Source organism: Fukomys damarensis, unplaced genomic scaffold, assembly GCF_012274545.1.
Source record: "Fukomys damarensis isolate Sample0158 unplaced genomic scaffold, DMR_v1.0_HiC HiC_scaffold_17, whole genome shotgun sequence".
Classification (NCBI taxonomy): domain Eukaryota; kingdom Metazoa; phylum Chordata; class Mammalia; order Rodentia; family Bathyergidae; genus Fukomys; species Fukomys damarensis.
Genome location: NW_022900929.1, coordinates 9,293,816 through 9,310,915, shown reverse-complemented (window position 1 = coordinate 9,310,915; position 17,100 = coordinate 9,293,816). Strand labels below are relative to the sequence as shown.

The following is a 17,100-nucleotide window of genomic DNA, read 5'->3' as shown; positions in this document are numbered from 1 at the left end:
GAGAGTGAGAAATGGGGGAGAGGAGGGAGAGGGAGAGGGAGACAGAGGGAGAGGGAGAGAGAATGTGTAAGAAAATGGCAACACTTTCTATCTTTGGCTGCTTATGATGACAATTTTTTAAAAACAGTTCAAAAATATTGGCCACTTTGGCTGTTTCATTGACAGCCAATTCTAGATAAAACACCTAAAAGTCTCTGAATAAAAGCTGCTAAACATGATGCTGCAGTATACTGAGACCATGCAAGCTGTGTTGCTTATTTTGATCTTTCTCACTTGCTTATAGAGACTCTGGATAGTGACATTAGCATATTTCAACTCTATTATTTCTAGTGGTTTTTTTTCTGCTTTCCTAAAAAAAAAAAAAGCTACACAAAATACACCAAGTGTTACTATTTTCACACTGCATATGGGATGAGAAATGCATCTATCATTTCCAGTTTCAACTGAAGCCATGTGGAAGGCTAAAAATATGTTAAAAACTGGGAGAAGCATCTGGCTAGAATTAAACCGTGGGTTTTGTAACCACCACAAATTTTTCATGTTGAAAATTACATTAGAGAGGCTTAGAAACTCTTCACCATTTTTCCCACTAACAACTGGAACAAAAAGGGAATGATGAGCTCAGTGGACTGCGCTGCTGGGTTGGCAGATCTTTCTTCTGATGCTGCGTCAGCCATGTAATGGAAATTATACTTTGTGCTTTGTTTTCAGTGGCTCTGTGATGAGCTGAGCCCCTTGGGTCTGGCCTTGCAGTGGTCTGCTCCCTTAGTCAGCATGAGCTAATGCCCGCATTTGACCCTTAGGGAAGATGGTTTCATTTGCCTTTTGGTTTTTGCAGTTTCTGTTTATCCTGTTGAAAGTACTCATCCACTTGTTGGGCAGAAAGTATACCTCGTCTTTTGTTTCCTCTTGGAATGTGGAAGACTCAGTTCTTTCATCTGGGCTTTCTCTAAAGCGAAGGAGGCAGTGCCCCTTGTGATTGCTATGGATTTGGGAGCAAAATTGCTATAATCTAAGTCACTTGTTCAAGGAGACTTACGTGTTGTGCAGGGTTTTTCAGCGTGTCAAGGGAGAATACTAATGCTGAGGTGTGACATCATCAGGGTTGGGGTGGTTTCTGCTCTGCAGGGGAAGAGCCTCACATTCCCAGCTCCATGGAGAGGAAGACGTGAAAACTCGTGCACAAGGCATTATCATGGGCTGGGACTGCTTTGCTTTCTAGAGCTGTGGTCCACAAACCTAGATCAGTTGTGGAACTTTAAAAATGCTGATGTGTGGGCCTGATGTAGAGTGGCCCAGGGTTCTGCATTGAAAGCAGTTGGTTTGGTCATAGCTCCAGGATCTAGAATGGGAAGTTACTCTATGGCAAGATATTTAGGATCTGTAAATCTTATTTGTTGCTAGTAGATTTTTAAAATTATTTTGTGTCTAATGGAAAGATATGAGTTGCACATGTTAACTCCTTCACTTTCTAGGTACACAATAAAATATATATTTAAAAAACTATACAATCTGGCAGAAAGTATCAGTGTGGCAAGAAGAACCCAGACCATGGTGTCGCATTAGCTTTGAAAGTTCCTTCATCTAGTACAGTGAATTCTTCCTTCGGCCATATAAGGATATACACACACACACACACACACACACACACACACAGACTCATTCTTAATGTATAGCTATGCTAAGTTTTACCTCCACACTTCCTTTTCGTTGATTGATGAATTTGTTTTTCTTTCCTTCCTTTATCAAAACATTCTCTTCTGCATTGTACCCACAAGGAAATAAAGTACTAATACAAGAAGATCTGCACAAACATCCACCTGGCACTATTTTTGCCTGTAAAAGTCCTTGCATGTAGCTGTACTGCGTCTTTGGACAATCCAGTGACTGTGTTAAGAGTGCATCTTTCTTTTTTCTTTTATTTTGTGGTACTGAGGTACCCTTCCACTGTGAACACAGGGGTACCCTTCTACTGAGCTACATCCCCAGCTTTTTTTTATTTTTTAAATTTTGAGACAAAGTCTTGCTAAATTGCCTCAGCCTCTCAAGTATCTGGAATTTCAGGTGTTCATCACCGCACCCAGTTTGAGTATATCTTTCTATTGTCTTATCCTTATCCATCTCTGCATATCATCAAAATATAACCAGAGGGCTGGGGGCCTGGCTCAGAGCTACAGCACTTGCTTAGCATGTGCAAGGCCCTGAGTTGGATCCCTAGCACCACTAACTAACTAAATAAGCCAAGAGACAGAAACACATCCAGAGAATGTGTGTGCAAGTATGTGAAATCGCGGTGCAGGCTTGGGGAGCTTCAGCTTGGGCAGCTGCTTTTGTCTACCAGGATTATAAGTGTAGTGGTTGCATCTGAAGTCCGAAATTGAATCTGAGGGTGTACGATGATAGAGGCGCATTTTTAAATGAGTTTTGGCTACTGTTGTCAGATCACTGCTTTTGCTTTTCTGTAATTTTTGTTTATAACAGTCTGAATAATGAATGTGCTTGTAGTCTTGGAGTGGGGAGGGCTTCTCCAAATAGGACATAAATCCCAGAAGCCATAAAGAAAATGATCGATAAATTTGACTACCAACAAAGCAAACAACCCCCCACCCAGCCTTTCAGTCTGGAAATAATTTCAGAAAGAAAGGAAAAAATAGCCCATTAGAAAGAACGATTGACTGTATGTATGGGAGAGTAGGCAGAGGCAGGGGGTGATGTCCAAGAATACTGTGCAGCTGCTGGTAGGAATGTGGTGTGAACCACCATGGAGAAATCCGTGGTTGTGCTCAGAGCAGAGCTGGCTGCGGGGCAGTGTAGATCGAACCACGCCAGGTGTATGCCGCGCACACCGGCACGCACGCAAGCACGCATCTCACGTACGCATTCACGCACACACGTGCACGCACGCATGCGCCTCACGCACGCTCACTCACGCATGCACGCAAGCTCCCGCAAGGTCGAAAGGTTCAAAACATTTCTCCAGGGATACCTCCACCAGCAGTTAATGTTGAGGTAACTGTTTTATAACTGTTAGCTGTCGTTAGATATTTCTTTTTGTCACATGTGCTGGTAGTATTTTAAATTAAATACACAAAAACTATTCTCAAGTCGTGACCATGTACGAAACGTGAGTCCAAATGTATCTTGGCTGAAAGCATTTCCGTATTCCAAGCTGTGAAGGTTGTTTTAAAGAGCCTTTGAAAATACAGGAAGTGAATTCTTCTTGCGCGTTGGTCCTCATTTTGGCCCGTGTGGATAGAGAACCCCAAATTGGTCCTGAAGTTCCTGCTATAGCTGTGCAGGCTCCGCTCGCCATGGGTGAGACTTACCGAGGTCAGCAAGCTGTCACAGTGATTTGGGGGGCTAGCTCCTACGGCAAGAAGAATGTGGCATTATCTCAGTCACTCTGTGATTTAGGTTATCAGGGAGGCTTAACAGTAAGACCATTAGCACTTTATCACTTTTCAGTTTTTTTTTTCCTACTGGTTTCAGAAACTAGAAAGGAGTAATAAATGTCTTGTTTTGTACTTGCCGCCATTGCTCAGGAAGACCTCGCTTAGGGAGAAGGTGGCAGAGTGTGCTGCCCAAGAGGACTGTGAGGATACCCAGGGGACAGTTGGGAGTGACCTACCATGGTCCAGGCAGGAGGTGCAGATGGCCTGGCTTTCCTGATTTCGGAGATGAGAAGAGTTAGAAAGAATATTTTGGAGGGCGAGGCTCAGGTTTAGGGCTTTGTGGTGTAGGCTTTGAGAAAGGATCTAAGGCTGCTCTTGGTAGCCTCTTTTTCCCCTCCCTGTACTAGTTATTGAACCCAGGGTCTTCACACTGAGCTACATTCCTGGCCCAGTTTTCACTTTTTATTTAGAGACAGGGTCTAATTAAATTGCTGAGTTGCCTAGGCTGGGCTGGAACTCTGGATCCTCCTGCCCCAGTCTCCCAGAGGGCTGGGGCTATCGGCATGCACCACCATGCCTCTCAGGGATGATTTTAACTAGTACCTTTAAGAGCAGAGATGATAAACTCAGCATCCACACACCACTACCCCTTCGTGTTCTGCCACTGAATCCATGGGTTGCATCTCCCAGAATCGGGCTCAGAAACTTTCCCAGCACAGGACAGGATGTGGCAGCCACGTTGAGCCTCTGAACTATGAAACTGGCTTTCTACCCTTAGAACAATTCCAGATAATAACACAGTGCCTGGTACGGTCCCTCACACAGCTGCTAGACTCTGTTCTTTAGAATAAGACTGTCTTATTTTTCAAATAATGTTGATTATTTCCTTCCAAATATAGGAGTAGTGCAGAATCACTAAAATAAAAAATCACACTAAAACAAAAAAAATAAAATAAATAAAATAAAAAAAATAAAAAAAATAAGCTTGCTATAAAGACAGTTGTGTCAAATGTTATAATAATTCATCAGTTGCACAGATTGTGTCTTAATTTACCTTCTGTGTTCAGTTGCATGCAAGTACATCTGCATGCACACATGAACATATATTAATTTGTTCATTTATTTAGTGAAGTACTTTTCTGAAGTCCTAGTAAAGGGCATGCACTGTTCTAGATGCTGGGAGTGTAGTGGTGAGCAAGTGGAACAAGTTTCCTCTCCCGGAATTGTGCTACTGGTGACAATACACAACCTTGTGCCCAGTGAGCTGCACCTTCACTCGTACCTGTGTCCTGGCCATTTCTCCTAATGCTCTGTCTTGAGGCTGTGCCCAAGCCACCTTACATTCTTTACAAATTTGATGTTTACCTATATATATGATTTCCTCCTATGTCAGGAGTATTTTATCGCCGTCTTACTATTGAACAGCATGCTGTCTAGTGTAACAATGCAGGTGCCATTTAAGCTTCCCCAGTGACACCTGTGTATCATATGTAAGTGTCTTCTTTCAGGATTTCACAACACCACCCCAAATCCCCCCAGCTCTGTATGCTCTTGACAACCCGCTCCTCCTCTGTGCCTTTGCACACGCCAGGAGTGTTCATGTGGAAGGTTTTTGCACTGACCATTCCTACTGCCCAGCACCCTTTCTGGACCCAGTGTGACTGGCTTCTGAATCAGATCTCCATGTGAGGGTCACTTCCTTCCTTAGGTCTCTTGTCCCTGAAGGCCACCCCATCTAAAAGTGTCACCAGTCACTCTTTATCATACCTGTTCATTTCAGATTTGGCTGTAACACTCATCGATACTGTACAATATTTAATTTCCTATTTCTGTTTTTTGTTTGTTTTATTGTCCACTCCCCACTCCAAGGTGAGTGAGGCCCAGGAAGGTGAGAACCTTACTTTGTACAAATGTACATGGCAGCATGTGCCTTGCCTTTTTTCTTTCCATAGGTATTTGTTGATCAGCCAGCAGGGGTTCTGAAAGTGAGTATTGCTTTGAAATAGATAACTGTAAGGATTTGTTTGAGGAGTACAGGCTAAGTAAAATTATCACCAGAGTAATCTGCAACCACTGAGGTACAAAATAGAAATCTTCCTTACCACACTCAACATTTCAATAATAAAACCACTCACTCTGAGTGATAAACATTTTATATCCAGATTGTTTGGAAATTACAAAAGATGAGAAAACACATCCCTACCTGTTCTGGTCCAGCTGAAAGAAGATCACACTAATGCTGTCCTGTCAGCATTAATCTTTTGACTGTGATCAGGTCTGGGGCTCACAGCCCTGGGATGCTCTTTCCTGCCTGGCTGCACGAATTAATAAATTCCATTTACCTAGCTTCCATCTACCTAGCTTTTTTTTTATTTATTTTAGCAAAACTTCTTCCTGAAAAATACATAACTTTTAAAGAACAGATTTTCTTTTTGATGCATTGAACCCAGTAAATCTCATGTGCCTCATCTTGGGGCATCAGGGAAGTAATTAAAAAGCAGAAGATGAGATCTGCATTTGTTGTGTCATCTCTGGGGGATGCAGGGTCCTAAGTGGTTTAGAGCTGTGCATTTCATTGTGTCACTGGGGACATCACCAGCACCTGGGGCCTGGTTCCACATGTACTTTGGGGACCTCACCTCAGGCTTTAGAAACAACAAACTGTATAGGGGATCCTGGGAACTGCTGTAAGAAATCATCCAAGCGATTCTGTGCGCACAAGAACCGAGATCACAGTTCAGAGCATGTCCTCTGTGTCTTCCACCCTGGCTGAACCTCGGCTCACAGCCCTGATGATCCGTGTGACCTTGAGCACATTACATAACCTTTTAACACTTCAATTTCCTTTGTTAAGTAAACATAACAAAAGCACTGAACCTTAAATGGTTTACTTCATAGAGGCATTTAGAATAGTGGCTCACAGAAAGTTCTGCATGGCTTTTCATTAGTAGCATTTATATCCCTGGAGGCTATTCATTATCATTTATCATGAATTGAAATAATGTTTCAGTACTTTCTGTCATCCTCTATATAGTAAATGCAGATTTTCTTCTTGAAAATGTTTTTTCATGAAATTCAAAGGGATTCACTTGGGTTAACTATCATAAGCCAGTAATTCCGTCCAATTAATACAGCTGTAGAAATAATCCAGTTTTAAAATATCCACTGGAATTCTGAATATCCACTTGAAAATTTTGGAAAATAATGTATTTTTAAATCATTTTAAAAGATAAATTTTTCAGTTGTCTACTCTTTCTTTAAAAAAATAAAAATAAAAGTAGATGGCCAAGCATCGTGACCCACATTTGTAATCCCAACGTTCTGGATGGCTAAGGAGGAAAGGTCAAACTCCACTGATCGCAAGGTGGAGCCCAGCCTGAGCACTTCAGTGACTTAGGTAGACCCTGTTTCAGAACAAGAAACATAAAAGAGGGTCTGCGGAAGTAGCTCACGTGGGTTCAATCCCAAGTACCCACCCAGCAAATAGGCATTTAGAATTTGAGTGCTTTGTCATTTATTTGGCAATCAGTGAATCATTCAGAAGTCTTCTTATTCTCCTTCTTTGTTTCTCTTCCTTTTTCTGGTTTCTGATGTGCAGTTTCTGTCTTCGGTTCAAATGAAGTGGGAGAGACCTAGGATCTCAGAGCAAATGGCGGGGCGAGTGTCCTCCTTGTCTTGGCTCCTGAAAAGCTGCCTTGTTTCCCCGTTGAATAACTTTTTCCCTATGAAGCTGCTTCCAGGGAACAGTGCAGGGAAACTGGCCGCAGATTGGGGACTGTGGGCTCTGTTGGGGTAGATCCTTCTACTCTCAGTCCCTGTGTGGATTCCCCACCTCCGCTTTGCTATCTAACCCTGTCGTAGTTCCCTCTGTTATTCTGCCCCAGTTTCTGTTTGGAAGAGATTGTCCTTGCTGGGGTCAAGTGTCTTGTATTAGTCTATTTTCTGTTACTGTAATGGAATATCCATGGCTGGGAAGCTTATAAAGAAAAGAGGTTTGGTTAGCTCACTTTCTGAAGAGCCAAGGGTGTGGTACCACCATTAGCTCTGCTGAAGGCCTCATGGTGGAGAGCCTTTGGGTGGGACAAGAAGCCAGAATGTGGCCAGGTCAGGGCCAATGCTGACCTTCCAGTCAGCTTCTTTTGTTAAAGATCCCACTACTTAAAAAAAAAACAAAAACAGACTTTATTTTTTTAAATTATCACGTATTTTTCATACATGCTAACAATATTCACCATGGACAGTTTTTACCTGTACATAACACATCTCAGTTCTTTTTTCCCACCCCCCCATTCTCTTGCCCTCCCCATTTACATGAGCTTTGTTTCCATTTTTTTCTTCTGTTCTTTTTTTCCCTTTTCCCTTCCTTCTCTTGCCCTGCCCCCCTCTCTAGTTCCCCTTCCCATTTGAACATGTTTTTCCTACCTCCCAATATCTAAGGATAGATACTATGCTTATTTACCCTTTGGGTTCCTCACACAAGAGAAACGATGTGATATTTAAACTTGTGTGTCCAATTAACTTCACTTAAGATTATGGTCTTGAGGTACATCCATTTTCCTACGAGTGATTCAAATGTACCCTTTTATGGCAGATTATTGCTCCACTGTATATAGAAAGCACATTTTCTTTCTTTATTCTCCTATTGATGGGCATATGGGCTGTTTAATATGCTATTAAACTGTTATAAAGTGTGCTGCTGTAAACTGGGTGGGCATATATCACTGTGATGTGAGGCTTTTAACTCTTTCAGGAAGATACCTAAAAGGGGAACAGCTGGGTAAAGTGGAACCTCTGGTTCTAGTGTTTGAGGAATCTGCATACCAACATCCACAGTGGTTGCACCAGTCTACACTCCAGTCAGAAATGGAGCAGGATTCCTTTCTCCCCACAGCCTTGCCAGCATTTGTTATTGGTTGATTTGTTGATGAAAGCCATTCTTTCTGGACTGACATGGAACCTTAGTGTTGTTTTCATTTGCATTTTTTGAATGACCAATGGTGTTGGGCATTTTTTCATATATTTATTTGCTCTTTGTACTTTTTCATCTGAGAGATGTCTATTTCAGATGCCCATTTGGTGTTGGGTCTTTCCATTTGGGGTGACTGATTTTTTTTTTTTAGTTACTTATATATTCTTGTTCGTCTTTTGAGGAGTAGCTGGTAAGAATTTTTTTCCCGTTCTGTGGGTGATCTCTTCACTCTTTTAGTGGTTTCTTTTGCTGTGTAAAAGGTTTTTAATTTGATATGATCCCAGTTGTTGATTCTTGGTAGCATTTCCTATGTAATTGGGGTTTTGTTCATAAAGTCTTTGCCTACACTTACGACTTCTAAACTTTTACCTGTTCTATCTTCCAACAGATTGTTTCTATTTTATTTTTTCCCCTCAGTCTCCGAAATCATACTCAGGACCTTGTGTTTGCCAGGCAGGCACAGTGCCGCTGAGCTAAATCCCTGGCTGAGTGTTTCTATTTTAATATTTAGGTTTTGATCCATTTTGATTTTAGTTTAGTGTGTGGTGAGAGATACGGAAGACCTCACCACTTCTTGCCCTGCTCCTACTGGGGACCAGGCTTCCAACGCAGGAACCTTTGGGAGACAAATCATATCCAAGCTCCATTTTCCCTTTTTCTTTAAGATACAAGCATTTCAGGGATTAGGCAGGTACCTGGGAAAGAGAAGAAGATGGTGGAGATTTTGAGGTAAATAATAGCTGTAATAAGAGACACTCATTTATTTCTACTGAGAAAAAAAATACACAGGTAGAAAAATTTAATATTTCAATTTTTTACTGCCTACCCCATCTGAAAAGTAGATACAGAAGCCTTGACTGGAGAACCAGACACATAAACTACAAAATATTATCCAGAGGTCTAGCACTGCTGACCAACAGGTGTCCATGTCCGCGGATGTGTGCATCGATATTTTAAGGAGAACTCCGGTTCTAGGCCTCACTGTTCACGTGGCTTCTCAATCGTTTTGTTTCCAATATGCACAATCAGTGGCCAATGCATGTGAGACTCCTCATGTTGTTGAAAATTGGAATTCAAAGCATTATGTTGTGCATGAAGATTTTCAATAATCCGGAGAGGTTTCTGGATGTGTCTAATGAAGCTTGTGAACCTAGAGATTAAATGCTTAATACTCAGAAACCTCACTCAGCAAGTGAGCATATTGTATAAATTTGTGTGACTACTGAACTAAGCCAGCAGCTTTTGTCGTTTCAGATAATAATTGTACTTAAAACATAAACATTCTGGGTGTTTCCTACTGTTCCCTTTCTGGGGCTTTAATATTCTTGTGCTTGCTATTCCTTGAAATGGGAATGAGTTCTTCCAAAGCACATATGACATGGGTGGACGGGCACTGTAGGGGTCTTTGGGGCTGGAACCGGCCCTTAAGATGCTCACTCTGTAGGCTGGGTATGGCCCTGTGCTTTGGACTTGTGCTTTTATTTCTTGTTGATGTGTGCTAATTTTCATGCAGTTCCAGTTTCCCTTTTGAACACTTCCTCTCTTTCTGCCCTCAAGGCTCAGAATGCCCAGCAGCTCCATGAGCGCATCCAGTCATCCAGCATGGACGCCAAGCTGGAGGCCCTGAAGGACTTGGCCAGCCTTTCTCGGGACGTCACATTTGCTCAGGAGTTTATCAACCTGGACGGCATCTCTCTGCTCACCCAGATGGTGGAGAGCGGCACTGAGTAAGCAGCTTCCATCCAGACTTCCACCTCTGTCCTATCTCTGCAAGCATTGTGGTGTTTGTTACCTACCCTACACTTGCAGTGTCTCGAGTTAGACACCAGGAACTTGGCTAGACTTGGGGCAAGGGCTTTGCCCATAGTGGCAAGGTAGGAGGTTGTAACTTAAATAGCTCAAACTTTTCAGACTACTGAACTAGGTCAAGGTACCACCTTGAAGTAATTTTTGAAACAATTTAACACCTAAATGATTAAATGCCTGTTATTGTTTAGAATGAGGTATAATCAGTATCTATGGAGAACTTACTCTGTACAAAAGAGAAGGAAGTGGGAAAATGTGAAAACTGTGAGTCTCCCAAACCCTGGTGATGACTGATCTGTAGGCAGAATTCCTTTGGTCCAGTTCCTGCCAGTGGGGAGGCCTGGTGGATATCAGAGGGCCTCACAGAGGATGTGACAGTGAACTTGAGCTTAAGCTTCATCATGACGGAGGTGGGCTTGGCTCCTCTGATGAGGGAGCTGATCTTGGTGAGCTGCCCCTGCCCACCAGCCACCAGCCAGGCGAGTGTCTAAAATTGCTGAACCATTCAATGATATGTCAGTGTGCTGAGTTAATAAAGTGCAGACCCATGATAGATACTGATTGGGAAAGAGCCATCATCATTGGGTGCCTACTGATACACAGAGAGAACAGACTGATACTGCTGCTACCTGATGGGGACTGATCTGGTCCCCTCTCTCCCTCGCTCCTTTTCTCTCTCCTGTCTCCCCTCTATTATTTCACCTTTGTAGCTGGTGCTAGTGAAAAAGGCTTTCCTTTTCTTTTAAAGACAGTATGTTCAGTTAGCAGGGCCATTGTCCTTGCAAGAGTGTTCTTTAAAGCTTGGAATTGAGATTTTTACCTTAAAGACAAGTAGAGAAAATTCCTGGAACTGAATAGGGGGAAAAAAATCAAATCCAAGAATGCTGAAAAAGTTGGACAATCTGGAAAAGGATAATTATAAACAGTAGACAGACACTATTTTGTTTTTACAGTTGTGGCTAAATTCCACTCCTGTCAGTGTTGGAAAATATCAGCTTGGAAGGGGTCTGGGGAACTGGGACTCTTGAGTGTTAGTGAATTAGTCCTCAGGGGCGGCCAGAAGGTGGGCAGAGTTGAGACTACCAGAAGGAAGTCCGTAAGCATGAATACCATCATGGCAAGGGAAAAGGACTGAGAAGCCCTACCCTAGATGCTTGGGGGGTGTCTAAGACGGAGTCTGTCACCTGTGCATGCTGGCTGTCACCCTTCCTGGAGCTGCTGCTCATCATCAGAGGGCAGTAGACCCGAGTGCAAGCTCACAGATGCTCCAGGGGGTTTCCACTTAAGGGATATTGTTCACCAGGCAGATGGGATTGGAGCCCTTCTCGAGGGCTTCATTTTGACTTAGTCACCTCATTAAATACGGGCTTTCTTTTCAAACATGGCCCCACATCCCAAAGTACTGGAGGTCAGAGCTTCAAATGAATTTTTTTTGGGGGGATGGGCAAGTTGAATGTGTAGCACTTAGAGGAACACTGTCTCTTTTGTTTTGAATGAAAACTAGTAACTAGTAATTATTTCTCTTGTTAAGATTTTTCTTCTACTTTTTTTTGAGACGGAGTCTCATTAAATTGCTAAGTTGCCCAGACTAGCCTTAAATCTGGAACTCCTCCTGCCTCAGACTCCCAACTTGTTGGCGGAGTGCACCTTCACACCCGGCTAGCATTTTCACTTTTCATCAGTCCTCTTGCCTTATTCTGTAACTCATCTCACCCCGCAGAACTACCCAAAAAAGTAACTGTCCCTGAGACCTAAAACTGTGAGTGGTAGAATGGAATTAACATTTTCATGTTGCACCTGTCTGGAGTCATTATGTGAACCAGAGCGTTTGAATGCCTTTTGTTTTTTAAAATTTTAGCTATTTATAACAATCAGCAAGCCACTGAGACGTGATGTGTGCCTCCATGTTTCAGACAGGTAAACAGAGCACAAGACCAGGTCTTGGACAAATTTTGTTTTGCAGTTTTCTCTTACACTTCCCGTCACACTGTTTCTGAGAAGGATGACTCCTCTCTGGTCCCCTGTGGTGTACCCAAATTCAAAGTCACTGCTTTTGCAGAAGATACTGAGGGATGGGTTTGCAAGGACTCTTTTCTCCATTACACCGGTGCTGTTCTGCACCCTACGAGGTGGCTCATTTTACCCACATCTATTTTTTTCCTGACTTTTTTTGCTCAGTTTAAACAGAAGAAAAGAAGATATTTTTCTAACGAGGAAGCCTGGCTTCTCACTGGAACTTATAGCAAGACTTCAATTAATTACCAAGAAATCTTTGGAATAGAAAGCTCATGAACTGAATAGGCCCTGCAGTGAGGAAGGCATTTAGTCATGATCCTCGGCTCACTTCCAGCTGAGGAAGGAAGCTGGAGCTTTCTGAAGTTGGACTTGTGGAAATTTTTAGGAAACACTTAAGAAACATAGTTGGAATTTCTGTCTTTGCTTTGAGTAGTAATGAGATTCAGAAATTTCTCTCCAGCTTATTATTACTCAGGGCAGTGCTTTTCAAGTCTCTTTCTCGCTGGTACCAAGAGAGGCCATGGGGCAAAAATCAGCAACAAAGGAGCATGAGGGATGTGCCATTTTGCCAGAGCACAATGTTTAAAACCTTAATTTAATTTTTCCATCCTCCTGGAATTTGAAATTCCATTCCTAGTTTTTGATTGGAACATAGACATGGAAACAAATGAAGTTGTGTTGCCTCAGTTTGAGTATGGAAAGGAATAGGAAGGAATGGACGATGTTTTTCTAAAAAAAACATGGTTATCCAAGGATTTTTTTAGAAATGATATATTCTATTGTCTGAAGTAGCGAATTATACTGCTTTCTTTTCCCCTGGTGCCGGGGAATGAACCCAGGGCCCTGGCACTGAGATACATCCCCAGCCCTTTTTCATTTTTTGAGATAAGGTCTTACTACATTGCCCTGACAGGGCTGGAACTTTCAGTCCTCTGTTTCAGTCTCCCAGAGTGCTGGGATTATAAGTGTGGGCCATCACATGCAGCTAATACTGCTCTCTTTTGGAGTTTTAGTATAGTAGGGTGTTCCTCGAGCCTCCAGTCCACAGAGAGCTGGGCAGCTTACTCTGCAGCCCTCCTCTGTTAACCTGCAGGTCATCACTGTGGGCAGAGAATGGGGCACACGTTTCTCATATGAAAGGGCAGGGTACTAAGTTTCCTTCTGCCTTGGGGGAGAGGGATGTGATGGCAAATGACATCTCTGGGGCATGAGCAAGCTGTGCACCACCCTGAGTGGAGAGGCACCACCGAGAAAAGTGAAATTCATGATTTCCAAAGAACTCAGAGGGTCTTTTTGAATTAACTTCCATTTTTTAGGGGAAAATCATATTTATTATTAAAAAAGACATGTAAATAAGCAGAAGGAAAAATGTTTGTAATGTTCTCTTCCATGGACAAGCATTTTGAATATCTTGGTGGGTGTCTTTTTTTGTGTCTCCATTTAAATACACAATATGCATCACATTTATAAAAGTAAAATGATAATATTCATGCTCCTTCTAACTAGCTCTTTGTGCTTAGCAATATTTCTATGTCTCTAAATGTTGTTCTGCTGTCATTTTTGTGGCCTGCATATATCTTCATTTTCATAGCTTCCTGCAGGTACAGTCGATGTAGGATGTGATGTAATAACTAGAAGAATATGCACAATATAGTTAACTGTTCCCCTATAAAAGGATACTTTTGTCACTCTCAGATTTTTTTCTTTGGCCTTTTTTTAATCAACTTCTCTTTGAGGATAATCTTTGTGAATGTTTGAATTACTCTGTAGGAACAAAATTCATGACTGAGGAGACATGTCCATTTTAAAGCTATTTTAAAATAAAAGATGGAAAACTAGCTTGCTGAGCTGTCTTTTTGCAGGTTACCATTCCTTTGGGACAATGTCCATTTCTGATACCCCAGCCTGTACTGAGTTGGCATTCCTGTGGATTTTTCTTTTTTCCTAGGAAAAATAGCTGTGAGTTCTCAGTAATCTAGGGAATTTGTAAATTCTGATTGACTTGTCTGAGGTCATTTCTCCAAAATTTGGCTGTTTGGTGGGAACCATGAAATGAGTTTTATAGTTATTTCAGTGATGTGGGAAGACCCTTAAGTAGTTGTTGTCTTCAAAATAAACAACACGAACTGTATAAGTAATTGGTCCCCTCCCGCTTTGTCATACTTTGGATATAAGTGATGGAGCCTGGCTGATGCTGGGTGGAAAGAGAGAGAGGGAGAGAGGGAGGGAAGAGGAGGGAGAAAAAACTGTCTTCATTACGAACAAGAACAGTCTCATTTTAAATTTTCATCATTCAAATCATTTTTCCCCATACTGGCACCAGAGCTGTTCATTTTTTTGACATTGAGAAAATAGAGGTCCAACTTGAATTATGCTTGTTGAGTGACTCTTTAGCTTTGATGTCACTTAACACTTACACTTGGGAAGGGATCTATAGACTTTATTCCTTGTAGCAAAGTGTGTATTTTTGAGTGCTGGTGTTGGCATGTTCCTGACACCACGCTGGGCAGGTGAGGGGGTGGAGGGAGGTGTGTGGGAAAAATACAAAGATGTATATGACAGTTTTGACTGTGCATGACCTTGCTGGAAATTTTATCTTGGCACGAAAGATGAATTCCTTTTTTAAAAAGCAGTTTCCAGCTTTAACTCTCATTGTTGCTTCTGAATTCTGTGGGTCTTACAAGCCCTGGCTGTTCTGGGAGACCAGGTTAGTCCAAAGCCATGATCACACCACTTGACGTTTACTTTTCAGCGCCCATGGGGAGTTGCAAACAGCTCCCAGACTGAGCCAGAAGGAAGCTGCTGCCTGCAATCTGCATGGTCAGCACCAGCTGTGGGTTGCCTAGTCTTCCAAGCTCCTTCTTCCCCTCTCCCTGTAGGTGCTTTCTGCAAAGCCTGGAAGTCCCTACCTCAGGGTCCTTCTGGGAAATTTGCATCACAAGGGACAGGGCTTTGTATCTTTGGGCTTCATCAGAGGTGGTGAACCGCAAAGTTCCTTAAACAGGCTCTGCCTTTCCTCATCCCTTCCCCCTTTGCTTTCTCTGAGTCCCTGTCCAGTTTGCTGATCAAGGAAATGAGAAGGGATCACACAGCTGGTTTAAGGATTCGAGTTTATATTTTGCCTGTACAAAATATGTGATTACTTGGGCTGGGGTGAAGATTTTACGCTGCTGGGAAACCTTAGCCTCTCCGTAAACCATTTCTCTTCTGTTCTCATTTCTTTTTAAAAAGTGAGTCTACTAGGAAAGAGAATATCCCAGTTAAGAACAGACAAACATCATGAGAAAAAACTTCTTTTCTCCTTCTGCATAATCTGAAGTCAACATGAGGGTACAATGTGGCGGCCCAGCCGTCACAACACGAACGTACTGTAAGACTTAAGTCTCACTTTTACTCCTGGACCGTGAACAGCCAAGAGGCTTCCAAGATGCTGGGCTCAGAAGCTCAGCGAGGCTCCAGGAGCTAGTCGCACAGCGAGAGTCACCCAGGAAGGAACACACCAGGCAAGTTGGCAAATAGACCTTTATTAGTCTGGCCAGACGGCACTCCCCAAGCCAAGTAGCTCAGAGAGGCGGCTAGCTCAGAAACAGAGGCCATTTTATATAGGGCTGAAGGGGGGAGGTTTACACTTAAAACTTACAGGAAGAGGACAAAGGCAAAGAATCAGTTGATCTGAGCTAGTGGTCATCAAGCATATACTTGACCGTCACGTACTAATGATCAGCAGAGCGATTATCCATTATTCCATTTACAACTTAGATTATAATGTTCAGAACATTCAACTACAGGCAAGTAAGGAGTGGTGTGATTTGTGTTGGGTCTCTGTGTTCACTACAGTTTCCATTTAGTTTCCCAGCTACTTCAAAGCAGTTACCTAACAATTCACAATTAATCATTAGTTATCCTATAAGGGATGAGGGGGAGCGACAGTCTCTAGGTCGTTTGCTGGTCAACATGGAGTCGCTCTGGTTCAGTCAGGCTCTTACAGTACCTGAGTTGGGGAGTGAGGATTGAGAAAGGATAGCACACTCAATAGTGTGGAGACAAGAGGTCCGATTTATTTCACAGAAACAGCTCCTTTTAAAGGCACGCCAACAGGAAGCACCAATCAACTATTAGGGAAGAGATCAGATCTTTGGCTATCTGAGTTCCTCCCTTCACAAGGTCAAACTTAACAAAGTCCTTGAGCCAGGCGTGGTGGTGTACACCTGTAATCCCATAAAACCAGCGTGGATTACACAGTGAGTTCCAGGTCAATCTCATCTGCATAGCTGAGACCCTTGTCTCAGAAATGCCAAATAAACAAACAGATAGAGTCATAGATTGTGTCAATGCCTCGAAGTTACTTTTCCAATGTCAAATGCCAGCGGGCTCCCACAGTACAATGTAGAGATGAAGGAAACACCTGCTCTGCCCCAGTTTACCTGTGTGCTTTGGGCAGGGAGCTCCCCAGGGCTGGAGGGCTACAGGAGGTACAGTGCTGGAAAACCAGTTATGCTGAAACTTTGCAGTAATGGCTTAATATATTAACATGCATGCTTAAGCACGTATTCATGCAAACATTTTGCTTCCAACAGTTTTAAACTTAAAGAAAAGTTACAAGAATAAAACAGAGAACTGGAATTTGTTCTTCACCTAAATCTGCCACTTACATTTTATCCAGTTGTCCTGGTTGCACCTTTCATACAAAAGACCTAACTTGGAGCAAGGAAGCCTGTAATACCCACACTCTATGAGGATGAGGCAGGAGAATGAATTAAGTTCAAGTTCAGCCTAGACAATGTAGCAATTTTGTGAGGTATCATCTCAAAATAAAAAGTGAAAAGTCTGCTGGGATGTAGCTCAGTGTGAAGACCCTGGGTTCAATCTTTAGTCACACACACACAGACACACACACACACACACACACACACACAC

General features: G+C 42.5%; 1 protein-coding gene across 3 annotated transcripts in view; it reads left to right on the top strand.

The window, feature by feature from the left end:
• Positions 1–17,100, top strand: part of Elmo1 (engulfment and cell motility 1) — a 463,267-nt gene that overhangs the window by 79,519 nt on the left and 366,648 nt on the right. For all 3 annotated transcript variants that reach the window (XM_019210008.2, XM_010640488.3, XM_019210009.1), the window contains one exon: positions 9,919–10,088. In XM_019210008.2, coding sequence (XP_019065553.1) covers positions 9,919–10,088 — 170 coding nt within the window. The remainder of the gene's footprint in view (positions 1–9,918; positions 10,089–17,100) is intronic.